Raw genomic sequence first — 22,394 nt, 5'->3', positions numbered from 1 at the left:
GACAAGAAACCAGTCCCGCTTATCTTGATAAAATAAGTTTAATATATATAATATAAAAAACAGTGATGAGCAATACTTTTTAATTACAAAAAAAAGAAAAAAAAAAAGACAAAATTGCAAAAGAGCCTTTTTCCTGTCCAGGGTTTGTCACTTCCTGTGGCCAAAACATGCGGCAGTCTGTTTCCCAGCAGTCGAACAAAATAAAAGTCTGCATCACGCTCCCCCGCGACGATAACAACAAAAAGGTGCGCGGAGGAACGTGCTTGCCCCCCTCCCCCTCCCCCTCCCCCCCAGGGAAAAGAGAGGAAGTGAGACAAAGCAAAGGTCACTCAGCAGACATACTTACGTAGGCTCAAGTTTGGGAGCCAAAGCGCGGCACGTCGCCGGCCGGGCTAAAGTCACGCCCGCCTCTCGGCCGCGGGACAGCGCGCGGCCCACGCGCTCCGTCGCGCCCGCGCCGCCTACGCGCGCCTCCCACTGCAGCAGCTGGGGAAAGAGCGGCGACGCCGCGGGTCAGGGACGGGCGCCGGCGGGGGACAGGGGACGGGGGGTGGGTTAGGGTTGGGGTTAGGGTTTGGCCGGCCGTCTCCTTTACTTGTTTCCAGAGGTGGGCGCAGAGCGGAAGATTCCGGAGCGCTTGCTGGACGAGGCGACGAACCTGCCGACACCAGAGCCGCGTGAGCCGGGACGAAGGCCGGCGCTAAAAGCCCCCCGGCCGGCGACGCGCGGGCGGGCGGGCGGGCGAGAGCGCCGCGTCTCACCTCTGCCGGCCGCCCTAGCTCCGCCTCCACGCCGATGGCTCTGCGCAGAAACGCACGCGGGGAGGGTCAGCCGGCGCGCCCCCCGCGGGCGAGCCGTTCGGGCGGCGAAAGCGTGACCCTCACATGTTCCAAGCGGGCAAACACTTGGGGGCGCTGTCGGTCAGCATCCTGGCCAGGAAGCGGACGTGCTCCGTGTTGCCCTCCCGCCACTCCCGCTGCATCAACCTGCGCGGGCAGGCACCGTCAAAAGTGTGCGTGGGCGCATGTGCGCGCGCGTGCCGGCGTACTTGAGCGAAAGGGCGATGTTGGCTGGCATCACGTCGTGGAGTCTCTCCAAAAGCTCCGCGTGGCGGGACGGCTCCACGCAGCCCAAGTAGAGCGCCACCACCTGCGGACGAGGGCCCCCACACACACGCGCGCACGCACACGAGCACACACCCAAGACGCCGTTGACGAGGGCCACCGCCAACCCCGCCCCGCCCCGCCCCGCCGCCCTTACCTCATTGTGGAAGCGGTAGGATGTCCAGAAGCGGGTGGGGTCAAAGGGCACCTCCAGGCGGGCGGGCACCGTGCCCAGGCAGCGCAGGACCAAGTCGGGCAAACGGTGAGCCGCGCGGGCGCCGCAGAACTGCAGGTAGCTGCCGAGACCAAGCGAACTTTTCACACTGGCCCGCAAAGGGCCCAACTGCGCCGGGCCGCTTTTTTTTTTTTTTTTTTGTCAAATGAACTTGCCTGAAGGGACCGCATTTAGAGCGAAATTTGTATCTGTGAAGTAAAAGGTGAAACTATTTGCGGACTTCGGAAGAGGAAGCCGCCGAGCGGGGCAGAGAAAAGGTCGAGCCGGCTTTTGCGGACTAGGGGGTCTGCTTGCGAAAGGGCGGGCGCGACAGAGGGACTTGAAAGTCACTCACTCGGTCCACAGGCGGTGCAGCTGGTGGCACCCGGCGGCGGCCGAGCCCAGCGCCCTCTCGAAGGCGTCCAGCGCGTCTCCCGGCGAGCCGTGCAGCCAGTGCCAGCGACTGCAAGCATCCGCACGCGGTCGTCACCTCAAAGGCGCCTGCGCGCCCACGCCCACGCCCCTCGGCCCCTTCCGAGCGCCCGAGCTAGCTAGAGAGCTTGCTAAAGGCGGGAGCCAAGGATCGCCGTCACCACGGGAGGAAGGCGAGCGGGACCCCTTCCTCCAGCGGAGCGCCTTCGGATCTGGAGCGGGCGGTACCGGGCCAGAGCCCGAGCTTCCTTCGGGAATTTCGGGCGGGGTACGGGAGTCGCCTCGAAGCTTCGGGCGGTCAAAAACTTCAGACGGACGTTTCGCTATTTCTGACCGGGAAGCCGGCGGGAGGCGATCGGGTTTTTGTACAGTTTTCGCGGGCCGACGCGTGCGGCGCGTACCAGTGAAGCAGGTGCAGGAAGGAGCGCTGGCGGAGCAGCCCGTCCCGGAGGTCCTCCCTGACCGGGGGCGAGGGGCGCGGGTCGCGGGCGGCCAGGCCCAGCAGGCTCCTGGAGGGCAAAGGCCGGCCGTCAGCGCGGGCCCTGAGGCCGTCGGCGGGGCCACGCACGCACCGCAGGAGGTGGACGGGCGTCACGTGGGCGCACGGCTCCTCGCACACGGACGAGACCAGGCTTCGGAAGAGCGGCGCGACGGCGCCCGGCTTGTCCTGGCGCGCGACACGCGGCGCGTTGCGGCATGACTTGCTTCGCTAACTCCGGCCTTTTTCCCTGTGGGAACGGGGAGGGAAAGCCACCCACCTGAGACATGAAGAATCGAACGGCGTGGTAGAGAAGCTCGGCGTCGTGGGGGCGGCGGGCCAGCGCGGCCAGCCAGGCGCCCGCCGCGCCCTCCCGGTCTCCGGAGAGCAGGCGGAGCTCGCACAGGGCCTGGAGCAGGACGCGCGAGTCGGGACAGGCCCCGAGAAGCTCCTGGCACAAGGCGGCGCCCTCCCGCCACCTGCGCGGGAGCCCGCCGTCAGCCCGCGCTTCCGCCGGCCCCGCGAGTCGCTCGCTCACCTGTCTAGCAGCTTGTGCAGCAGCAGGAAGTTGCTGTGCAGCGGCAGGCAGGCCGCGGTCCTCTCGCTCGGCGCCAGTTGCGGGTCGCCGCACTGCCGGATGGCGTCTGGGGCGCCGCGGGCACGTTAGCGGGCCGCCGGCGCCGCCGGCCCCGCCTCGCCCTTACCTGTAAAAAGGCCGACGAGCTGCTCGGGGGGCGTGGTCACGTCGGCGGCCGAGCGCCACGGGAGCAGGAAGGGCCGGGCGCCGAGCAGCCTGGACGGGCCCGAGTCGGACGGGTCGTACAGAGCCGCCGGGAGCCGGCCGAACTCCTTCAGGTGGATGTAGGACAGCCAGGCCAGCGCGCGGTGGGCCGCCCCCAGGGCGCCGTGCGGCCGAGCCCGCCTCAAAGCGTCCTGTAAGTCATCCATCCCAGTCCAAATCCGTTTCGTGATTTCTTTCTACTCGCGCGTTCAAGCGAGCTTCCGACGGCCAACTCGGACAAAGGCGCGCTTTCGCGCTCGAGACCAAAAGGTCCGGAGCGACAACGGTCCGCGGAGAAAGGCGGAGCGGCGTACCTGGAAGACGGCCAGGGCGGCGTCGGCGCGGCCCGTGAAGACGTTCAGGTGGACGCGGTAGAGCAGCGCCTCCAAAAGCTGGAAGGAGCGCTCCTCGGACGCGGCCCCGCGCGCCTCGCCCAGCAGGAAGTTGACCAGCCGCTCGCACACGGCGTCCTTCACCTCAAACGTGCTGGCCAAGCTCAGATACTGGACGGGAACGGGGGGGGGGGGGGCGTCAGCTACGCGCGCGGGGGCGAGGAGGGCGGCGCCCTTACTCACGGTCCACCACACGCGACCGTGCGGAGCGTGCTCCACGGCCATCTGGCACATCTCCTCCACTTCGTCGCGGCGTCCGCGGCGAGAGAAGAGCGTTAAGTAGTGCGTCCACACTTCTGGGTCCTCGCAGTTGTTCTCCAGCGCGCGGGACAGCGTGTTGAGGGCCGCCTCCAGGCGCTCGCCGGGCGGCCTGCCCGGGGACGGGGACGGCGTCAGACGGGGGCCGGCGGCGGGCTTCGGGCCGAGCGGACGTACGTGCGGCTTTGGCGGAGGTATCGGAAGGCCAGCTTGATCCAGAGCTGCGTGTCGCCGGGCTGCTCCGACACGCCGCTCTCCAGTTTGCAGATGTCGTCGGCGTCGCCGACAAAATAGCGCTTGTCCTCAGAGGTCACCGCCGCCTCCGCCGCGTCGGCGTCTGCCGGCGCACGCCGTCCGCGTCAGGAAGGGGCGCCCCGCTCGCCCCCGGGGGCCGAGGCGGCTTTCTCCCGGGCCCGCTCGAGTTCCGCCTCGGCTCCCGATCGGCTCGATTTGGCGGGCGAAGTCCGACGGGCTGGTGAAATCGGGGGAGGTCGCCCGCCGACCGAGACTTTCGCGTGGCGCGTGAGGCATATTCGTCCGTCCGTCAGACGTTTTTGCCCGCACGTCGAAATCCCGGACGCGCCCGATAACGCTGGCCAATAACGAACGGCGACCGACCTGAGGCGCGGCATTCCGCCTGGTTCGCGCCGGCGTCGTCGCCGGCGTCGTCGTCGTCGTCCGCGTCGCCGGCGGGCCGGCTCTGCGCCGACGGCCTCCATTTCCTCTTGCCCTTCCACGTGGTGAAGGGCGGCACTGCGCGCGCACGAAGCAAGCGTCCGCGTAAGCCTGAGGCTCCGCCTCCCGGCGCGGGCGCCTCACTCACCGTGCCGACGGCTCTCGTTGACTTTGCTGACCAGGAAGACGGCCTTCTGGTCCGCCGCCATCCCGTCCTTGTGCGGGCCCAACAGCTTGCTCAGGTACTTTTCTGGAGGAGCGCAAAACGCGTGACTGGGCGCGACGTCTTTGGAAACCATTTGGCGCGACGCTCGTCCTCATTTGGCGCGGCGTTGACGAGTCCGCGACAAAGCACTCGCTCGACTTGGAGCTCGCAAACACGCCGGCGAGCCTGGCGCCCGCTCATCCCTCAATCGGCGCAAACGCCGGATGTTCAAGGCGAGCCTTTGCCGTTTCCCGGCAATATTTATTGTTTGTTCTTTTGCCGTCGCTTCCTTGCGTTTTCGCGCACGTCCGAGCGCGTCCCCCCCACCTGTGGCGGCGCCGACTTGGCTATCCGAGCTGCTGTCCGAGCAGCCGATCAGAGACAGGTCGTAGGAGAGCACGTCCTGGAAGAGCCGGCTTCCCGTCAGCGCGCAGCTCCTCGCGTGCTGCCTGGAAGAGAGAGCCGGCGCGGGCGTGAGCGCGGGCGCGAGCTCACCGCCTCCGCTCAGCTCACCACAAACAGTCGTCGTCGTTGCACGTTCCCGTCAGGTCGAAGCGGCAGAAGCGCCGCTCGGGCTGGATGGCGTTGCTGTAGGTGGCCGAGCTCAAGGACAACTTCTCCTTGGTTCTGTAGTACGGACTGAACCTGCGGCGTCGCAGCGTCAGAAGCGCGTCGCCGCGAGCCCTTTTGACAGGAGCTTTCCCAGCGCGCGTCCTCCCGCCCCGGAATCCTCGTTTTCGGTGTTTTTCTGCCCCGGCGAGGCGCGGGATTACCCAAAAACGAGACGGGGCGGGTCCGCTTAGAGGACTTGGCAGCTCACCTGTACGACTTGAAGACCAACAGGGGGCTGCGGTAAGGGCCAAACGGAACCGGCCGGCCGGACCACGGCACGCCTTTACTGGCGTTGGCGCCCACCGTCGCCACCTGCGCGCACCAGTGACAACGAGAAACCGAGGAGACGGCGGCCTCGGGGCGGGAGCGGCCAGTATACCGTGGCGCTTTGGTGCGGGCGCTCCTCCACATGATGCAGCTCCCCCAGGCTGAGCAGCTCCTCCTCAAGCAGCTGACCCGGACCCGGCCGCCGCCTGCTCCTGAGCGCCTCCAAGTCCAGGCTGGGGGCGGCCGGCTCGGGGGCGGCGGCCGGCTCGGGGGCGGCGGCCGGCTCGGGCGCGGCGCCCGCCTCGGGCGCGACGCCCGCCTCGGGGGAGGAGCCCGCTGCGCTCTTGCCGGCGCTCGACTGATCCAGGTTGGGTTTGGTGGAGTTGGAGCGGCACCGAGGGCGGGGCGGGCCAAGCGCCCGCGGCTCCTCTGCCTTGGGATCGTCCGGCTCAGCGTCCGGCCCGTCCTCGCTGTCCAGGACCAGTATGTCTTGGGTGAGGTCGTGCAGGGAGGGCTGCGGCGGGCCGAGAAGAGTGGCTTTGGGGTCGGGCGGGGCGGCTTGGGGCTTGCGCTCGCCGGCCGCTTCGGACGGTGCCGCCTTGTTGCGTGTGGCCTGGGCCTCCTTCAGCTTCTGGATCTTCAGCGCGTATTCGGACTCCAATCGCTGCAGACGCTGCTTCTGAGCCATCAGAGCCGCAAAGTGATTGGCGGCGTCCAAGCGCGGGAGCTTCCTGGTCTGAGACGGCACAAGACAGGAAACGAGCGTCGGCTGCGATGGAGGAATGTCGGCGAGGGCTGGATTGCGACTCTTTTCAATGATAGTATTCAACTACTACTATACGCGCGGCCTGACTCAAGAACAACAAGTCCTGACATGTCGCACGGTTGACAACAGGGTGATGGTGTCCACCGCGTTATCCAGAATTGCCATTTTGAAGGGGAGACAGCGAGCGCTCACCGGCTTGTGGGCGAGGGCGCCGCCTTTGCGTTTGGCTTCTCGCCCGGCAGCCTTCTGAGACCAAAGCAGCTCCTGCTCCAAGCGGGCCGCCAACGTCTTCTTGACGGACACGCGATGCTCCACGCGCCGCACCTGAGCCAGCGCGGGCATACGTGCGTCACGGCGAGCGGAGGCGCCGCTCGGACGCCACTCGGGCGCCACTCGGGCGCCGGCTCACCTGCTCCTGGATCTTCTTGAGCAGCGTTTTGTTGGCCAGCACGATCTTCTCCGAGGCCTGCATCTGCTCGCGCAGCCTGGCCACCTTGGACTCGGCCGCCTTGAGGGACTCGGACTTCTTGAGCTGCTGCTGCAGGAGGTTCTTGAGCAGCGCCTCGTCCCGAACCAGCAACTCTCTGAGGAGAGCGAGCGGCCGAGCGGGTTAAGCCGGCACGCCCCACCCCTCCCCGCTCACCCGCCGCTCACCTCTGCTTCTGCAGCTTCTCCTCCGCTTCGCTCACCGACGTAACGGGATTGGCGGCCGGCGCGGAGCGTGCGTCGCGATTGGCTGACGCCTTGTGCTTCTCCCTGCTGCGGCCACACACAACACACGCAAGGTGAAGCCGGCCGCGCGCGCCGATCCACTGGACGAAAGGCGCAAAATACCGCAGCGGCTGGAAAAGTACAAGCATTTTCCCACAACGGCTCTCCAGAAGGCAAGAAAAACTCAAAAATGTCAGGGAAAAACAAGAAAAGACCGGTCCGGTTACCTGGCCAGCTCCTCCCTGAGCAAGCGGTACTCGGCCTTCTTGGCCTCGGGTAAGGCCTCGGGCGTCCGCAGTGGATCGTTCTCCTTCTCCGAGGCGCCCGGCGCGCCTTTGGATTTGCCGGCGTTGACCTCGGCCGTCCTTCGGGCTTCTTTGATCATGAACTCCAGGCCGCCGAACATGCCCTGCGCCGCCGCTTCCGGGTCCGAGTCGCTGTCATCCGACCCGTTCAGAGACACCACCACAGACTTGTGGCGCGGCAGCTGACACACGCACACGCGCACACACACACACATCAGGACGCCGCCACCACCGCCGCCGCCAGCAACGTCGTTCTAGTCGTCCCACCACCAGCGGAGCTCTGGAAGCTCCTCCTCCCCGGGTAAACTTGTTCCCGCGCGGCGCCGTCATGGTGTTGAGGCTGACGGCGCTCAGGTTTCCTCTGCCGGGCTGCTCGCCGCCTGCGGGGGGCGGCGCGTTTGGCGCGGGAGGACCGCTCCAGCAGGGCTCCTGCCGACGAGACGCCACCGCGTTTCAGGCCAAACGGGCCGACGGGATGGGTCCGTTGCAGACCGAGCGTAAACGTCGGGGAGCCAAGACCTTTCGACGCGTGACGGTCAAGGACCGAGCGGCAGTCGAATCGGGAAATCCAATTGGTCGGAGGCCGCGCGAAGAGGGATTTGGCTCAAGGCGCTTTTCGCGACGTTAGCAGACTGGTGCTTGCGCGGCAAAACGCCACAGCGGATGGCCTTTGAATTCTCTTGCGCTTTTCTACCCGAGGAACTTGAAAGCGCTTGAAGGCGTGTCGCCCAAGGACACTTCCGCGCAGTTCTAACGGCGGGGGACGCAAACGGCAAGCTCCCGACCTCGCCTGGAGCTCGGGGACGACTTTCCCATTTTTCTCAGGGAAAGGGGGGGGGGGGGGCCACAGGTGAGGGCTTCTTACGGGCGACAAAACGTTACCAAAGACCACTTTGAACAGACGCGAAGAAATGGCCGCTCCCTGACCTCCCGCGGGCCTCGAAAGCGCGCAAAGAGAGCAAAGGCACCTCGGCGGTCACCACCCGCTTGTTGGCCATGGACATGAGACAGGTCTCCCGGAGCAGCATCTCCTCCTCCTCTTCCTCGTCGGCGAACGGCGGCTCGGGAGGCGGCGCCGGGTCGTCGGCCGGAGGGGGGAGGGGCGGCGCGCAGGCGGCCGAGGGCTGCGGCCGGACGACAGCGGGTCAGGCGGGCTCTCCCCGCGCCGGGGCGAGGACGGGGCGTACGTACCGTCCCGGGGAACGCCGGCGAGCTTTCGGCTGGGAACGGAGGACGCGCTGCCGGACAAAACACAAGGACGCGCAAACAATCTGCGTGAAAGGTGCGGCGGGGGCGGGCTTTCCATCGAGCCCGTTCCCGACCCTGCCGTCGCCCTCTTGTGATGGTGACACTTTGGACGACGGAGGACGCGCGAGGCCGGAACGTTCTCTCCCGCCCCATCTCGCTTTTGTCATCGTTGGCGATGAGCTAGCGGCAAGACCGGGCATCGGGCTCGTACGGGCTGCTGTTTCGAGGCGAAGGCCGACGCCGGTATCGGTTCAAAATGTGGAGCTACTAGGGCAGGACGAGGTCTTTCTGTCGTCGCTTTGCGGGCGGGGGGGATTCGTATACCGAGAGCAAGAGCGCTTTCGGTACCGGGGACGGGTCAAGCGTCGACTTTGAGGGAAAAGCGCTACGAAACGTCCCGGGCGATCTTTTGCAATTACGATACGGAAAGTTTGAAAGAGAAGCTTTTCGTTCCCGCCTTGGACCCATTTCAATGGATCGACGGAGACCACGCGGCCAACTGAGGCTGAGGAAGGCGCGGGAAGAAAAGGCTAACTGACGCGAGGGAGGCCGGGAACCGGCGGGGCGGGGCCACTCACCGGGGGAGCCGGCCTCGCTGTCCGTCTCCATGGCCACCTCGTCGTAGTTGTCGTACTGGTACAGGTTGCCCGCCGCGTCCGGGCCGGCCCTGCCGGAAGACTTCCTGGCTTCCCCGCCGTCCCGGGCCTGCGGGAGGCCAGGTTGAGGTAGGGCGAGCCGAGGGGCGGGAGCGAGGCGAGGGGCGGGCGCTCGGGCGAGCCGAGGGTCGGGCGCCGGGGCGTACCTTGCCGCAGCCGTGCATCTTGCCGCCCACCAGCTTCATGAAGCGCTTATACTGCTCGTCCTGGTTGGACAGGTCGCGGATCTTGCGGATCTCGTCTTCTCGCTTGTGGCGCTCGTCCTGGTCCCGCTGGCGCTCCAGCTTGCACGCGCGCAGCCGCTGCCTCCTCAAGGCCTGCTTGGGGGCCGGCGAAAAGAAGCGCGGCCGCTCGGCGCGGCTCGCCGCCGCGTTCTCCGCCTCGTCGCCCTTCTTGGGCCTGCTCCTGTCGGGGGCGGCCCTGGCGGCGGCGGGCCTGGGCCGCTCTCTGCCCCCGGCGGCCTTGTCCCGCTCTCGGTCCCGAGTCTTGGAGCGGGGCCCGGTCCTGCCGTCGGCGGCCGTGGCCTCGCGGCTCCTCTTCATCACCTGCCGCTCCTTCTGCTGCCACTTGCGGCTGGCCGACTGCAGGGCCAGCAGGCGCAGCTGCAGCTCCGACAGGTCCTCCTCCTCCACCTGGCCGCCCAGCTGCGCGCGCGCGCACGCCGACATTTGAAAACACAACGCCGGCCTACGCCGGCTTCCGTCCGACGGACCGCATCGTCAGTTGGAGCGGCCCTGCCTTTCGATAAAGCTGATCTTCATAAAGCGCATCGCTGGCATCTTGAGCGAGGAACCTCAACTACTCTTTATAGTCGCCGCACGAGAATGTCAACCGGACGGTGCCGAAAAGCCCTCCTAAGCTAGTCTTTTGGTCGCAAAGGGACGCTTCCTTTTTGGCCGCGTCTTCAACTTTTGGGCCCTTCATGAGCGCGGGCTTGCAAATTGCCTCAAATAAGCGCAGCCCGCTGGTTTCGGCTCGCCTCGCAGCGAGGCGGACCGCCGGCGGAGGCCACCTCCGGTCTCACCTCATCGAGACAGATGAAGATGTCCTCGCTGGAGGCCGACGACTCTCTGCCGGGGGTTCGCTGCTCCTCCTTGTCTTCCGGGCGGCATGGCGCGCTCGCCTCCTCCGCCTTCCGGGCCTCCGCGGCTGCGCGGAGCGGACGCAAAGTCAAGCGGGGCCGCCGGCCAAACGGCTTTGCGGCTCGCTCACCGTCCGGCTCCTCCTCGCCGCCGGCGTCCAGACCGGCGGGCGCGCGGAGTTTGACGCGCAGGGGCTTGATGTTGAAGGCGCGGAAACCTTTCTTGTCTTCTGCCGGGAGGCGGGCGGGCGCTTCGGCGGGTCGCCCCTCCGGCCCCTGAGCCCGGGCCCCCGAGCCGGGGCCCTTGGCCTCGGCCCCCTGGGGCGATGCCTCCGGCCCCCGGACCTTGGCCCCCAGCGCCATGCTCTCCTCCTTGCGGATGCACTCCAGCTCCAGCTGGATCTGCTTGTACTTGGACAGCAGGTCCTCGAAGGACTCGGCGCCGTCGCCCTTGGCCAGACTGGGCGGCGCTCTTCTCGCGGGGTTCCTTCCGAGCAGCTTCTCTGCAGCGGCGCGTCAAGAAAAAGCCGGCCGATGTGCGGGGAAGACAAGACGCGATCGGAGGAGCGACTCGAGGCTGGCTAGCTCGCCCGCCACGAATGAAGGATACGTTTCCTGGACGGGGACTCGGTGCGACCGTTGTTGTTCTCCGCAGGCCCGAAGCGAGCCGCGGGCGGCCTGTGGGCGGCCCAGCCTTCTCGGTTCCAGGCCCCTCGCCCTCCGTGGTGCACGCCTCGGTGGCGGAACCGCCCCAGGGCGCCGTGGCTCCGTTCCCAGAAGCTGGGCCGCGGACCGGGCCCGGCGCCGAGGGGAGCGAAGCCCGGCCCGGGCACGGGCCCGGGCGGGAGGGGTAGAGGCAGGGGCAGCGGCCCTCGGTCGGGCCCGCTCGGCCGCCGGTGGCGCGGGGCTCCGCGGAGGTCGTAGGGCATCATGGGGCGAAAGCCGGGCGGCCGCGGAGCTCGCGGGGGCGCGGCGGCGACGCCGACGGGCCTGCCGCCGTTCCCCTCCCCCAGCCGGGAGGCGACCCCGGCGGCGGCGCTCTCGTCCGCGTCGTCGTCGCAGATTTCTCCGTCTTCCAGCTCGACGTCGAGCGGCGGAACCTGAGCCGCCGCCTCTTCCGAATCCATGTCGGAAGCGTCGAGTGTGCGCTCGCTGTCTTTATCTCGCCGAGGCCATCGGGCCACTTTGAGTCGGGAGTCGGGAGTCGCTCGCCTCGTCCTGCTTGAGGCCGGCCGGGCGTCGGATAGCAGGCGAGTTCTCGCTCGCTCGAGTCTCGCGAGAACGTCGCCTTCCTCTTCTTGTGTTCGTCCCGAGCGCTCTTGGCTCACTACTGCCACCGGGCGGTACGGAGCGGGAGGGGTGTGACGGATCCGAGTCGGGCCTGGTTCGGAAAGAGAGCCTCGAAGAGCGAGAAGACAAATACTGACTCCTCGCCGTCAGCTCACAGGCTGTGCGCGGTAGCGGTAGGTAGTCCAAACCGAGTCCTTTGATTAGATTCATGCGGGCTGTCTAGGAATCGCGTGCTTGTCGATATGAACGCGAAAAATAATATAAGACTCGTATGACTTTGTTGAGCAAATTAGAGTCGAAACTAGCGGGCTGACGCCGAACCAAGTCAGCGTCGAGTAGTGCTGTATTTGTACTGGATTGCCCTGCGACCGTTGTCAGAGGGGAGTCCCTCCCTTGCAGCAGAGGCAAGGCGTTAGGAAGGAGTAGGAGGAAGGAGTAGGAGGAAGGAGTAGGAGGAAGGAGTAGGAGGAAGGAGTAGGAGGAAGGAGTAGGAGGAAGGAGTAGGAGTCGTGCCGTTTGGTTGAAATTGCCTTCCCTTTTTAATATTTGTTTTCGCCGGCGCCTCGGCTCGATTCGATTCGTTGCTTTGTTGAAGCGCTCGCTCGCCGCATGCCTTTGGCAACCGCCAACGTCGTCCGAGGAAAACGGCTCTCCGGACGACCCCGTCCCCGACTGCGCCTGCATTGAAGGCTGCGCCTCGGCCGCTCGGGGTTAAAAACGTCTGTCCGGCTCCCGCCCGCGGGCGCGGCTCCACGCAGAGGATAAAGAACGCGACGGAGTGCGGGTGCGTGGCCTTCGTTCCGTCCGGACGCTTGGCGTTAGGGATAAGCTAGCGGAGCGGAAGGTGGAGCTACGCGCTACTTGGACGTCCACAACGACCGCGCGGCTTTGCCAAAGCGATGAGGTGAGGTGGCGCTACCTCATCCGCGATCGACGGGCAGATTGAGCCGGGGGACAGCCCGCGTCCGTCCCGCTGGGGACGCGCTAAGAAAGAAAAAAACCAGGTGACTTTCAAAAATCACTTTATTCATTGCTTAACAGCCAACAACAATGGGGAAAAAAAGCTTTTTACATGCGCACAAGGCCTGGAAGGCTTAACGAGTAGCCAGCGTCATCTTGGTGGCGCTCGCCACCATCTTGTGATAGTGGGCCAGTTTGTCTCGAAGTCTGTCGCGAAGCTGAAAGGAGAGCGAAACGTCGACGGCGAGCGCTTGAGCGCGGCGGGGAAGGCCGGCGAGCTCACCTTTCCGTCGGCCCGCGTGTCCTTGAGCGCCGTCATCAGCTGATCGATGGGCGTGTACGGCAGCCACACGCAGGGATTGCGCGCCGACAGCGGCGCCTGAGCGGCACGCGGCGGCTTAGGCGGCGACGCTCGCCGGGTGAGGCGCCGCCGCTCGCCGCCGCGGGGGAAACGCGCGTTACCTTGATGCCGAAATATTGGTGGCCGCTTCCCAGCAGCGCGTCCACGTACTCCATCGCCAGCTCGCCCGCCGCCTCCAGCCGGTCAAAGTTCAGGTAGAGCCGCAGCAAAGCGGCCGGGTCCGCTTCCTGCGACGCGCGCGAAGGGACGGGATGTTTTCGGACACCTCGCCAGACGGGCGTCCGTCCACGCTTGGCCGCGACGCCTTGAAACGCTCCTGACGGAATTGACCTCGGGCAAAGGGGCCAGCTGGCTCAAGCCGTTAATGTCGGATCGTCAACACCCGCGCGACGACGTCGCAGCGGATTTGCGAAACCCTTAGCCGGCCCAGAGGCGTTTGCGCTACGGGATCCAACTCGGAAACCTGTTCCGTCCGGAGTCTTTTTTTTTTTCTTCTTCTCCTCGACCAAATAATCTCCGCCGTTATTTCCGTTTCACGCGAATGACTCGACGCAAAGACGTGACAAGAGGCCCCCGGAAGGGGCGCGGGCGGGATGGCGGGGACGCACCTTGTAGGACTTGACCAACCAATCGGGCGGCGCCAAGCCGTGCGACAGCAGCTTGACCAGAACCTGGCGGTGGTGGAGGCCGCCGGGCGAAGGGAATTCCGAAAGGAACCAAGACAGGAGGCGCCACGCCTCGTCTGCCGCACTAAAAAAAAAAAAAAAAAAAAGACGAGGGTGAACACGGCGTGATGCTTCCCGTCCGTTCCCGCGCCGCACGGGGCCCACACCTGGACTCTTTGGTGTTGACCACGGACGAGAGCTGATTGGCCGCCAGCCACGGCCAGGCCTCGTTTTGAGCCTCGTCGCCCCCAAACTGAAGCTTGACGCACCTGACGACGACAACGAGAGAAGCCGGCGGGTCAATCGCCGTCGCCAAAAAGGCAGTTTGCCGGCCGGCAGGCAGGCCGAGAGGGGGAAATCGCCGGCCGCGCCGACGTTTGGGCCGCGCCCCTCGCCCATCGGCCGCGTTGACCCGGTTTTTGAAAAAAGGAGGGAAAGAAAGCTCGCGTGGGGGTTCGGTCGCAAGGAGGGACGCCTCACCTGAAGGTCAGCGCGTCAAAGAGCGGCGTCAGCGGCAGCCGGAAGGCGCCGCACAGCCGGCGGGCGCACATGAAGAGGCCGGCATCCAGCAGGAGGCGCAGCAGCTCGGCTGGACCGGCGCCGCCTGGACCAAAAGCTTTTTTTGTTCCCCTTCTCCAAAACCGAGCTCGCCCGCCTACCTGCCACGGCGGCGGCCCGCGGCTGATGTTGCGCCAGGGCCAGTCGACAGGTGGCCATCAGGAATTCTTTCTCCAGGTCGCGCAGCTCCAAAATCTCCACCTGACGCTTGACTGACACACAGCGAGCGGCGCGGCGCGGCGCGGCGTCATGCGACAAACGTCTAAAGGCCAAGTGGAGCCTTGGGCAGGTTTTTGAAGCAACGCTTCAAATTCAGAATTTTCAAAGTGGGGAAGGCGCCAAGTGCTCTTTCTTTTTTTTCATTTTGCACAAACTGCCCCGGCGTTGGCGGGAAATGAGCCTTTTCTCCTTTGTGTAACATAAGAAATAAGCCACAGATGGCTAAAGATGCGGGGCGCAGGGACAGGTGTGAGGTCTGACCTGGGGGTTCCACAAAGTCGCCGTCCCAGTTGCGCTTGGGAGACACCCCCGGACGATCCGTCTGCCGGGTCGAGGGGGGAGCGAATGAGCGGCGCTCGGCGGGCCGGGCGCGGCCAGCGCGCATACCTCCGAGACGGGAAGAACCATCCAGGCGTACTCGGGCCTGATGAGGCGCAGGCAGTTGATGGCGGCCAGGAAACAGTTGACCTGCTTCTTCAGGCCGCGCAGCGAACGCACCTCGCGGCCCAAGCGCACGGCCAGCTCCAGCATCACCGTGCCCGCTGCGCACGCGCGCGCACACGGAGTGAGCGAGCGCGTTAGCCGTCCGCCCGTTTGCGGCGGGCGCCGTGCGTGCCTTTCCTGTAGTTGTGTCTGTTGACGTGAAAGGCGTAGAGGAGCTCGTAGTAGTTGTGCGCCAGAAGGTCCACGCCCCTGGCCCGCGACTCGATGATGGCCACCACCTGAGCGGACGGAGGGACGGGTGAGAAGACGGCTCGCCGCCGCTTCTTCCCGCCGCGCCTCGGCTCTGACCTCGTCGTGCAAGTTGACGTAGGGGAAGTGGACCAGGTCGCCAAGCTGGGCCCGCTCGCACAGAACCACCACCAGCTGACGGAGGCAGTCCAGCTGCCTGCGTACCGGCGCGGGCGTGAAGGGCCACGGCCGCGCGCCCGCGACGCCCGCCCGCCCGCGACGCCCGCCCGCCCGCCCGCGTGCCCACTTACATGCCGGAGTCCGGGTTCTGGATCAAAGCCTCGTAAGCTTCGCCGTTGTGTCCCAGGTCCAAATGATGCTTGAAGATTCTGGTCCACAAGGCCGCCTGCGCACCAAGCGGGGGCTCAGTCCCCGCGAGACCGGAAAGATCGTGCCCGTCCCGCGCGCCAGATCACCTGACTGCCGACGTCGTCGACGGCCTCGGCTAACGCCGACGTGGCGAGCCGGATCACGAGCTGCGGGAGAGCCACGTCCTCCAGCAGGCGCAGCACCTGACGCGCACCCGGAAGGCGTCGGCGTTGCGCGCTAGACGTTAGCCCGAAAACCTTTGGCGCCCGCGAACCTTATTGTAGTAGCGCAAGGTCGGCGAGCCGGCGGCGTCTCGGTCGTCCTCGGCGCCGGCCAACCTCATGAGAAAGTCTTCCTTCTCCACCTTGCCGGCGGCGTCCTGGAAGCACTGCAAGGCCTGACGGGAAGCCGGCAAAAGGGTCACGGGACGCGCCCCGGTCATGGCCGCGCCGCCGTGCGCGCGCTCACCTTATGACCCTCGCCGTTGGCGAGGTAGCACTGAGCTAACATGAAGCGGCAGGAGCCCGCGTTGACCCGGCACCACGGAGCGATCAGGCGCACGTAGTCCTGCGCGCACAAAAAGCCAGCCCGAGGCTTCTTTTGCCGTAAAACCACCCGAGGGGAACGGTGCCCGGGAACGCGCGCTGACCTGCAGCTGGGTGTACTGACAGTTGGCCATCAGGCGTTCCGGCAAGAGGAAAGCGGGGTTGCTGGGCCAGCTGGGAAGCGCCGGTTAAGTTTGCACCGCAAGCCGCAAGGCGCGCGCTCACGCGGCGGCGGCGGCGAGGATACGCCAGCTGAGCCAGCAGCTGGACCGCGCCGGCCACGGAGTCGTTCCAGCGGACGGCGCCGCCGGCCGCCGCGCCCCGGGCCGAGACGCGACGTAGGGCCAGCCCGCGTCCGCAACTCCGGTAGAACATCTCCAGCGGCGACTGCCGAGCGGCCGCTGCAAAGTACGCCAATGTCCCGACGCGTTCGAACCTTTCGGACGGAGGGCGCGACGCCCGCAAACCTGCGGCGGTGAGCGCCGGGGTGTCACTGAGGTGCAGGGCGCTGAGGTGCTGCAGGTTGGCGTCCCTAGAGAAAAGCGGGGAGGTAAAAGGTCACAATCGCAAGCGGCCGCGGCCCAGACACACGGGCGGGCGCGCTCACGCCGCGTCGTCGGCCACCGGCGTGCAGGCGCTCCGACCGAGGTGCTCGAGCAGGAAGTACGAGGACAGGAGCCGGCACGCGGCGGGGATGGCTTCCTGCTGGATCCGAAGCAGCTGAGACCCTCCGCCCGGAAACACCTGACACACGAAAGCGCGGCTCGGCGGCGCGGCTCGACTCGGCGCGGCGGCGCCGAGGCGGGGGAGGCGCCTACGTGCTGGCCGAGGCGCAGCCAGAGCTTGAGGAGGATGAGCGCGTCCCTGCAGAGGAGCGTCCGCGTGGCGCTCACGCGACACAGCGCTTGACACACCAGCGACGCGGCGCCGGCGCCCGAGAACAACTGCCCCGCGCCCGCGCTCTCGCCTGGAACACACAAAGCGCGGCGCCGCCTCTTCACTTCACGAGCAAAAGGAGCCCACTGTTCTTCATGCCGCGGGGCGACGCGACAAAGCGACCGCCCGGGACGTTCGCGGCCGGCGACGGGCCAAACCACCGCCCGGCAGATCGCCGCTCGGCGTCGGCTTGTTTTCGAAGTTCCGATCTGCGAATCGCCGTCGCGACCCACGTGCGGGAAAAGGAGGAAGGCTGAAAAAAGGAAGAGGACAGACGTACCGGGTAAAAGCGGAACATTTCTAAAGTCCAAGTCCTTCTCCAGGTCCAGCTCCCTCAGCAGAAGCGAGATGGCCGCCACGGGGTTGCGAACGTCCTGCAGTTTGCTCTGGATGTCCTCCGTCACGTTTTGACTGCGCACACGGGAGGCGCGTGACCTCGACGCGCGAAGGCGCGTCGGCAAGCGCGCCGCATACTTGTCCCGCGCCAGCATTTGGTCCAGGATGACATCGGCGCTCCTCCCCGGCGCCTCGCCGCATCGCAGCGCGTCCTCCATGTGGGACGCCATGTCCGAGGACACGGCGTCCCTCAGCGCACGCAGACACGACACGAGCGTGGCCGCGTCCGCCCCCGACGATGATTCTGGACACGCGCGCGCGCGCGTACGTCAGGGCGGCCGGCGGCGAGCCGCGCGCGGGGCGTTTACCTTGGGCGAAGGGCACCTCGTCTTCGGACGGAAGGCCGTCTTCGGGGCAGAGGTAGAGATGGTCGATGGCGAAGCAAGGCACCAGGAAGGACAGGAAGCCCTGCGCAAGAAGGCCGAGCCCGCTGGTATCGGCCGGCAAAAGGCGCCTCGCCCCCGCGCCGCGGAGCCCTCTACCTTCTTGAGCACGCACACCATGCCGCTGTGAGCGCTGGCGCTGATGGCGAGCGGCGTGGCCAGAAGCTCTTGGTACTTCAGGCAGCACGCATACAACTTGGACCAGAACTCCACCTGAAGCTGACGATACTCCTCTTGGGAAAACTCAGTCTCCGTCACGCTGCTCTGGATCTGCGCCGGCAGACGGACGAGGGCGACGTTAAGCCTCCTTTCCGCACCCCCTCCATCTCCAGCATCCCCTCCACTTTCGTCCCCGCGGTTACTAATAGCCAAGGCGCAAAGCCAGATGGCTGACCGTTCCCTGGCTCCGTTGTGGGAAAAATGAAGGACTTTGAAAATGTGGAAGACGAGGCCTCGGAGGAGGTACGCGCGCGCCCGCCACGCAAGCAAAAGCCCAAATGGCTCCTCCTGCCGAGCGCAGGGGAAAGCCTTCGCGGGCACCGGCGCTACCATCACCTGGTTCTCCACGGCCAGCGCGACTTCCTTCTTCAGGCCCTCCCACGAGACGTCGGACGGCACGTCGGGGCCGCGCCGGAAGATCTGACGAAGCGGGTGAAAGAGAGCAGAAGGGCGTCAGCCGCGCGGACGGAGTTTGGTCCCGCCGCCGCGGCAACAGGCAGGCGCTCACCCGGAGAGCTTTGACGACGGCCGCCGTCGTGAAGCGGAGCTGCGCGAAGATGGCGTTCAAGTAGGTCTCCTGTCAATAGTCGCATCAGACTTTGCCGGAGGGGGCCGCGCCGCGCCGCCCGACGCTTACTCGGGGGTCCTGATCCACGCCCGTGCGGACCTCTTCCTCCGGGGGAGGGTGCGCAAACACCCGATTCCACTGCCCCGACGCGTTCCTGACGAGCGGGGAGCGCATACGGGAAGGCCAAGGGGACAAAAGGAACTCGTCTGAGACCGAGGCGGACGTCTGGGAGCCAAAAAAACAAAAGGCGGCGCGTTTCTCGCCCGACCTTTCAAAGTCGACGTATTTGATCAGGGCGTTGTTGTCGTCGTCTAGCCACATTGCCCAAAGGGCGCCGGGGGTCAACGCGAAGTCCACCAGCGTCTCCTGCGGCCAAAGGTTCCGGCGCGTCGGCGGTCCGGGTAGCTGCCACCCCGCCGACCCTAACCCTAACCCCGGCGCCTCCTCACCTGTGCGCAGAAGAGCGAGCGGACGTGCTCCAGGCCGTAGCGCTTGCCGCCGCCGTCGACGGCGGGCAGCAGCCGCAGCACCACCAGCTGGCCCGTGCGGGGCGCCGCAAGGTACGCCGCCAAGCAAGGTCCGCGGGCGCAGCCGGAGCTGAGGCGCAGGCGGTGGCCGGACCCCGTCCAACGCCCGGCGCCCTTACGCACCACCGGCATGTAGTCCAGAAGGTCGGCCTCCAGCACGCACGCCTGATCCTGAACGCGCACGTAAGAACGCCTTGTACTGTCGCTACGGTCTTTTGACAAGAACTTGTTTACGCTGCGAGGAATGGTGGCAAATGCGCTTTTTTTTCTACGCGTGCGTCTCACCCGAAGAGACCACGCGCGCAATTTGTGGTCCAGACACACAGCCAAGACCAGCGTGTCGTCGTCCAGTTCTAGCGCCGCCACGCTCGCCGCGCAGTCCGACGCGCTCTGCTCGCCGCGCATGGCGCTGGGGATCCACGCCGACAGACGTCGTTTCACCCAACTCGACTTCAGCTCCAACACCGGCGCGTCGCCTGCGCGGACGCCAGGGCGGAGTCGGAGAGGGCACGGGTGAGCGCGGGCCGGCGTCCCGCGGCCGCCTCACCTGCCGGCCGCGCGGGCAGCGTGACGACCACGACGCCCCCCGCGGGCGAGGCCAAGGCGTAGTTGGCGTCGCCCTGCCGCGAAAGCCAGACGGCGCCCGCCCCCGCGGCGCCGCCGGCAGGGGTGAAGTCGGCGGGGATGGCGGCGCCGTGACACGCGTCCTCCAGGTTCAGCTTGGCCACGTCCGTCAGCACCGACTGCACGTGGAGCTCCGGCAGCACGTCCTGAAGCGCGGCGCGCCCGGCGTTATTGGCGAGCGGGCGGGCGGCGCCGCGAAGCGCGCGGCAGGGTGGACTCACGCTGCGATAGGTGCGCTCGGGGTGCGGCAGCAGTATCCTATGGACGCTCTGATCGGTGGCGACCAGGACCGCCAGGTTGTCGCGCGTCTCGGCCACGGCCACTCCCCCCGGCACCACCTGGCAGTGGGCGAAGCGCAGCCGCACGACGTTGTTGAGCAGGTTGCCGTCCGGCCAGTGCTCCGCCAGCTGCAGCGCGTCGCCCGACGTGCTCCTGCTCGCCGGTTGGGGAGGGCGAGGGAGAGAATGAGTCCGAGCGCCGGCCGAGCCAAACCGACCGCTACCTCCCCGGTACAGTATAACGCGCGCCCCGCCCCTCCCCTCGCGCCGAAAAATGAAAAAGGCAGAAAGGAGGGTATCGAGCGCCGGGGGGAAAGAAAAGAAGAAAAAAGGCAGGGGGCCAGAGTACGAATGGGAGCGGCGACGTCGCTGACCATGAGATGAATCTGTTGCTGGCGCCGGAGTGCGCTTGGCCGCGGCCGCCGTCGTAGTGGTACGCCCCGGCGGCGTCTGCAAATTTCACCGCTCCGGCGGCGGGCGCTGAAGCTGCACACCACACGACAGGAGACAAGACCAAGACGGGGACAAGGAACTTTAGAATGACCCGTCGAAAGGCAAGCCGGCGGCCGCCGCTCGGCGGACCGGGCAAAACGGCGGCGGTTCACACGTGACGATCGCGCCCCGCATTCGCGCGAGCGGAGAGAGACCGGGCCCGATCCAAAGCCGCGACATTGCCAACCGCGACTTTCCAACACTACTTCAAACGGAGCCCTCGGAAGGTGCCACTCCTCGGCCCGCTCGTACGCGGCCCGCGGGGGCATTAAAGGGACAATGTGTAAGATTTAGACCGTTTTTCATTCAAAGGGGATGCATTCAATGATTGTACATTGCAAATACATGTGTCCTTAACGACCAAGGTTAAGTTTGAAATATGATGGTGGGTCTTATTATGAAACGATGTTACATGGGGGGGTCGGTCGCCACGGCTGTTGTAGCGACGGAACATGGGAAACGTGCAGAACCTCCTGCTCTCAATCTTACGCACTGGCCCTTCGAGATAGGGACACCGCGCGCGCGGGACTCGAGGGAGGCGAGGGGCAACGCAAGATGGCCGCCGGCGGCTTCGCCTCCCAACTTTAGACGAGCAGGCGGCGCGGTGAGTCCATCAGCACAACCAGGCTTCTTCGACCTCCAAATCCGGCGAATTATTGATGCGTCCCGTTCTTGGACGATGGGGGGGGGGGGGGCTTCGATGGGGGAGGCCGATTTGCATTCAAACACGCGCGGAACGCTAAAGCGCTAATGCGGCTGTTGGCGTATCTGGTTTGTGTAAGGTTCCTTGCGAAAAGCACGCCGCGATACGCGACTTTACCAAGTTTGACGTGGACTTCTCGGACGGTTTGAACGGCTTCCCGCTCAAACGCGCAGACCTCAAAGAAGCTCGGACCTAGCGGCGCCGCCATGTTGGCCTCGTGTGAGTGTGACGTCAGTGCTGGACGGCAAGCGCTTTGTGTCAAAATTGACAACGCGTTAACTAGGGTCTTGTGTGAGTGTTTTCTTTTTAGAGTCCGGAGGACTTTCAGGGCCGCGTTCAAATTCCGCGCCTATGACGCCTGATGTGCATCCGTCATGACTTCGTCATGACTTTCTACAGCCGTGTATCCTCACGCGGGCGGCGGGCTTGCCGGGGCCTATCCCGGCTGGCTTCAGACGCCCTCAACTGGTTGCCAGCCAATTGCGGGGCATTCGCGCGCGCAAGGACGATTTCCTGTGGCCCGTACGCCTGACCTGCCGCGCGTGTTTTTTGGAATGCGGGAGGAATGCCGTGGCAGGCACGGGGGGTACATGCAAACTTGACACAGGGAGTCCGGAGCCAGCTGGAATTCGACCCGGGCGTCCGAACAACGCCGCCGTCGCGACTTGTCATATATAATATTGAGCGTGCGTTACGGGGATCTCTCGGTTAGTCGGGTTGAAACGCCGTCGGCCAGGAGGCAACGTCGCTTTCTCCGTTGAAGAAAACGAGACAGCTCCCGTTTTTGGTTTAAGTGCAGGGTAGCAAAACTGAATAGCTTTAAAGGGACAGTGTGTAAGATTTTGACCGCCTTTCATTAAAAAGGAATCAATGATGGTAAATAAAACCTGGCAAACGAACGCGTTCTTAACGAGCGCCGGTACGTTTGGAATCTAATCGTAGGTCCAGATATCATGAAATATTGCATGACGAGAGGCGCTTCTCCGGAGGCGGCCATGTTTGATAGCGCTACGGACAATGGTAAATGCGGCAACTGCAGCACCTCCTGCTGGCCGTAATGAAAAACCGTCTAAATCTTACGCGCGATCCCTTCCAGTCTGGCCTTGAGACACGTTTGGTTAAGTGGCCCGGCGGGAGCAGAGCAGAGGGACAAGGTCATCCAGGGAACAATTCCTTTTGTTCGCCAACCTCGGTGAAGCTCAGGTTCGTTTTCGAATTCCAGATTTGAACCCTTTCGCTACCAATGATTCTTTTCCCCCGTCAAAACTCGCGGCACGTATTACGCCTCCAGAATACTCGGAAAATGATTTCCCACTTCCGTAGACGATCTAATGGTGGGTTAGAATTCATTTCAAAAAAGGTAAAAGCGCTTCATCCGCTTCACCCTTTCAGCTTAATTGGAGCCATCGCCGCGGCGACCACATCATCGAGCCGGACGCTCGCCC

The 22,394-nt window shown here is 65.5% G+C and overlaps 2 protein-coding genes across 4 annotated transcripts; both read right to left on the bottom strand.

The window, feature by feature from the left end:
* Nucleotides 1-19: 19 nt before the first annotated feature.
* On the bottom strand, nucleotides 20-11,436 carry zfc3h1 (zinc finger C3H1-type containing). 2 transcript variants are annotated; one of them, XM_088417523.1, is made up of 33 exons: nucleotides 10,795-11,436; nucleotides 10,316-10,687; nucleotides 10,128-10,252; nucleotides 9,250-9,747; nucleotides 9,026-9,152; nucleotides 8,391-8,437; nucleotides 8,168-8,323; nucleotides 7,467-7,628; nucleotides 7,122-7,381; nucleotides 6,838-6,942; nucleotides 6,593-6,767; nucleotides 6,376-6,507; nucleotides 5,530-6,153; nucleotides 5,359-5,462; nucleotides 5,052-5,183; nucleotides 4,866-4,987; nucleotides 4,482-4,583; nucleotides 4,277-4,411; nucleotides 3,836-3,995; nucleotides 3,584-3,770; nucleotides 3,323-3,511; nucleotides 2,932-3,160; nucleotides 2,766-2,871; nucleotides 2,508-2,706; nucleotides 2,322-2,416; nucleotides 2,151-2,258; nucleotides 1,673-1,780; nucleotides 1,261-1,399; nucleotides 1,049-1,149; nucleotides 885-986; nucleotides 762-801; nucleotides 596-658; nucleotides 20-486 (listed from the first exon to the last, which is right to left on the bottom strand). In XM_088417523.1, the coding sequence occupies exons 1-33, from the start codon at nucleotides 11,309-11,311 to the stop codon at nucleotides 343-345; spliced, it is 5,865 nt and encodes a 1,954-aa protein (XP_088273649.1). In that variant the 5' UTR covers nucleotides 11,312-11,436; the 3' UTR covers nucleotides 20-342. The 2 variants fall into 2 exon arrangements, with proteins under 2 accessions (XP_088273649.1, XP_088273648.1); XM_088417522.1 differs by having other exon boundaries at nucleotides 10,128-10,687.
* Nucleotides 11,437-12,479: 1,043 nt separating this feature from the next.
* On the bottom strand, nucleotides 12,480-21,178 carry nup160 (nucleoporin 160). Of its 2 annotated transcripts, XM_088417505.1 has the most exons (34): nucleotides 21,067-21,178; nucleotides 20,129-20,240; nucleotides 19,698-19,908; nucleotides 19,400-19,622; nucleotides 19,138-19,328; nucleotides 18,775-19,023; nucleotides 18,594-18,691; nucleotides 18,395-18,479; nucleotides 18,266-18,334; nucleotides 18,094-18,177; nucleotides 17,638-17,808; nucleotides 17,464-17,563; nucleotides 17,234-17,399; nucleotides 17,040-17,170; nucleotides 16,642-16,790; nucleotides 16,431-16,567; nucleotides 16,291-16,355; nucleotides 16,071-16,224; nucleotides 15,928-15,997; nucleotides 15,747-15,845; nucleotides 15,553-15,675; nucleotides 15,386-15,481; nucleotides 15,221-15,315; nucleotides 15,030-15,126; nucleotides 14,854-14,959; nucleotides 14,625-14,779; nucleotides 14,499-14,559; nucleotides 14,120-14,230; nucleotides 13,941-14,064; nucleotides 13,628-13,729; nucleotides 13,404-13,545; nucleotides 12,897-13,022; nucleotides 12,718-12,813; nucleotides 12,480-12,652 (listed from the first exon to the last, which is right to left on the bottom strand). In XM_088417505.1, the coding sequence occupies exons 1-34, from the start codon at nucleotides 21,155-21,157 to the stop codon at nucleotides 12,569-12,571; spliced, it is 4,173 nt and encodes a 1,390-aa protein (XP_088273631.1). In that variant the 5' UTR covers nucleotides 21,158-21,178; the 3' UTR covers nucleotides 12,480-12,568. The 2 variants fall into 2 exon arrangements, with proteins under 2 accessions (XP_088273631.1, XP_088273630.1); XM_088417504.1 differs by having other exon boundaries at nucleotides 16,071-16,355.
* Between the last annotated feature and the right edge of the window lie 1,216 nt (nucleotides 21,179-22,394).

Source organism: Hippichthys cyanospilos, chromosome 6 (genome assembly GCF_059441005.1).
Source record: "Hippichthys cyanospilos isolate Australia breed blue-spotted pipefish chromosome 6, RoL_Hcya_1.0, whole genome shotgun sequence".
NCBI lineage: Eukaryota > Metazoa > Chordata > Actinopteri > Syngnathiformes > Syngnathidae > Hippichthys > Hippichthys cyanospilos.
The sequence above is the reverse complement of the archived record's forward strand: the minus strand, read 5'-3'. Positions and strand labels throughout refer to the sequence as shown.